This window comes from Aplysia californica, unplaced genomic scaffold (assembly GCF_000002075.1).
Source record: "Aplysia californica isolate F4 #8 unplaced genomic scaffold, AplCal3.0 scaffold00223, whole genome shotgun sequence".
NCBI lineage: Eukaryota > Metazoa > Mollusca > Gastropoda > Aplysiida > Aplysiidae > Aplysia > Aplysia californica.
In genome coordinates, this window is record NW_004797493.1 from 1,022,036 (window position 1) to 1,025,131 (window position 3,096).

General features: G+C 41.4%; 1 protein-coding gene across 1 annotated transcript in view; it reads right to left on the reverse strand.

The window, feature by feature from the left end:
• Positions 1-6: 6 nt before the first annotated feature.
• LOC101863902 (ligand of Numb protein X 2) overlaps positions 7-3,096 on the reverse strand; it is a gene marked incomplete in the record, with an annotated part of 65,270 nt that continues 62,180 nt past the window's right edge. Inside the window, 3 exon segments of the mRNA XM_035970116.1 lie at positions 7-148; positions 848-1,006; positions 1,742-1,929. Coding sequence (XP_035826009.1) covers positions 13-148; positions 848-1,006; positions 1,742-1,929 — 483 coding nt within the window.

Below are 3,096 nucleotides of genomic sequence, written 5' to 3' on the forward strand. Positions count from 1 at the left end.
CGTGGGTCAGGGTCATACGACAGTACCCGGCCACGAGACCACGGAGAGCGTGACGGCGCCGTCCACCTGCTTGAGCACCTCCACGGCTGTCGAGTGCGACGTGGTGCGCAGGCTGTGCTCGTTCACTGACAGCAGAATGTCCCCGCACCTGAGGACAACGTGGGGCACAAGGCATAAGTAATAATAATAACAATAATAATAATAATAATAATAACAACAATGACACTAGTAACAAATCAAGACAAAAATAATTATCATTATTATCATAATAATACATTACGATTTTTTCTGGCTTTTTTAAAAGTTAGGCTTTGAGTTTCAATAAAATATTTTTCGAGCACAGGCAAGCTATACTATAGATTTAGAAACTGCAATACAAAAATAAATGTGAGGCGTGCTGACAAAATGATTTTTGTTCCTCAAATTTTTCCCGATGTACCAAGATGTGTTCACTTTATAGGTGTAGATTGTTTAAGTCATAAGTATGAATGAAAAGATAAAAGACATATTTTAATCGGAAGAAAATGGCATGAGTTGAAAAATCTACAAAATTTACCCCTGTGTCGATTTTAGGCTGATATTTCCATTTTTGGATTGCAAAAAAAGACTTATTTTTGTCAAAACGTCTGACAAATTTTAATTTTGAGCTTAATACACCTGAACATTCAGCCAAAAAAAGGGTAACCTACTTAGTGCTCCTCTAATATATCTCAGGGATAGTCGACTGCTAGTTCCTCAGTCTGAATTGCAACGGGTTTTTCCACATACGTGACCATTTTTTCCTACATTACAGGGCACCATGCCTTCAGGCAGTCACATTCCGATTTTGAAGGCAAAAAGAACTTACTTCAGACGTCCATCCTTGGCAGCCGGTGTGTCTGGCACAACAGACTTGACAAAGATGGGGAGGTTGCCATGACTACAGTCCGTTCCCCCGACGATGGAGAAGCCCAGGCTGCCAGACGGCGACCTCAGCAAAGTGATGGTCTTCACCAGGCGGCAGGCCCTGTGGGCGGAGAGGTTTGAGATCGAGTATTAGTTTGGGCTAATCTCTTCATATTGCAGAGTGAATTTTTGTGCTTCACAGGGAAGATGGGGAAGGGGAGAAGGGGAGTTGTACTTAGTCCACTGGTCGTTGCCTATAATTAGACTTGTTTTGTAAATCCAACAAAGTGTGTCTAAAAGCAAAAATGACAGGTTTTTGAGAAGGACTCCACCATACGCCATCATATTAAAACGTGCTGACGTATGACAGACTCCTACACCGAGCAGTAGAAAAGATTTCTTTTTCTAGAAATAAGATTGCTGAATTTGAATCCGCTATTAATTTGACCTACCTTCACCGCGACACCCAAAAGGGTATAAGCGGCGGATAAAAGTAAAGTAAAAGTATTAATTTTTAAAAGCGTATCTACTCTACAGTGAATACAAAATATAATAAACAGCTTCGCAAGGCATGAGAAATGCCATTCATTGTAACAGTATCTTGCCTTCTTTGATAAAAAATGCATGTGACACCATTTAGATCATTTAAAAGGCAAGCTTCTGCCTCTGCCTGTTAGGACCAACCTGCAATATGAACTAACAAATAAATAAAAAAATAAACAAACAAATAAATAGCACATGCATAGTACATATCCCTGCTCAACAGCAAGCTGTATGCATAAATTTACAATCTGTATTACACTTTTTAACAAAATCTGAAAACACAACACGGTCAGCGTGACCGTCCTCAACATACACAGGCATCTGCAGCCAGAAGATCCAGGAGGGGACAAAGTTGTGCTCGCCCGCGTGCGTCTCCCGGGCGTCGATGACCCTCAAGGTCAGGACCTTGACCTCCGAGTTCTTCCGGATCTGCTTGACACTCTCCGGGTGCGTCAGGTTGAGCAGGTTACTTGAGTTAATGGACACCAGGACGTCTCCTTTCTGTAATGGAAATGGGACAGGTTTTTGTTTTAGTAGAGGTTTTACGGCACTCGCAACTGCATAAGGTCACATGAGCGCCTGAAGATTAGATGCGTTACAAGAGAGTAACAAACATAAAAAAGAAGAAGGGGAGATAAGGACGATAGATGTTTGATAGGAAAGAAGAAGCAAACCACACCAGAGCAGCTGCCAACCACCCACTGGTACAGGTTTAATGCTCATATCAACACTAATAGGCTTATTTAAGAGGTGGGACCTCTGAGTTAAACGTCCATCTCTGAAATGACTGACCCAAATGGGAAATTCATGTAAAGCGCCTTTCCCAAGGACACAACCCCGAATTTGCAGTCTCACGATTACGAGCCCAATAGCCTACCATTAAGCTACCGACGCCACCTCCTTTCTGTACCAGACAAAAGCACAAGAGAAAATACAGCGACTTTTTCTTTATTCTTGCACCAAAAAAATGTTGTTTTTTTAAATTTCAGTAAAAATTTTACGGCACTTGCCACACAATAAAGGTCAAATAAGTGCCAAAGATTAAAGGCAGGGTTCTCACTCATCAAGAGAAAAAAAAATTTCCTGGCTTTTTCCCCGGTGCTCTGCTGGATTTAGAAACACTTTCAAAGTGATCTTATTTTTTAAAGATGACAGAGGTCAGAAGAAGAAAGAAAAAGAAATGCATGATAAAAACTGAATCATGGCCATGGACAGTCCCCTTTCCTGGGGTGTCAGTGTCAAGGACAGGGATTATAGGATATGTAGTGTAATGTAAACAAAGGTGCGATGAAAGACGCTTTGGCAGCCCGTCGTTGTTGAGGCAGGGGGGAAAAAAAGAGGGTTGGTGTTACTTACTGGCTGTTGGCTTGACTCTTTCAAAAAACAAAAAAACATAGGCGAGACGCGTCATTAACCTTTGATCCTGATTGTACATCATTACACAACATGCACACACCGCAGCTGATTGTTTCAGGTTTCAAACTAGATTCCGACTTTTAAAAAAATTTCACTCATTGGCTAAGACCTTCACCCACAACACAAAGGCACAAGAAGAGGAGGAGGGGAGTATTTTTTATAGTAGAGGTTTTAAGGCGCTCGCAACTGCATAAGGTCATATGAGCGGCAGAAGATTACAGGTGTTACAAAAGGGTAACAAACCTAAAAAAG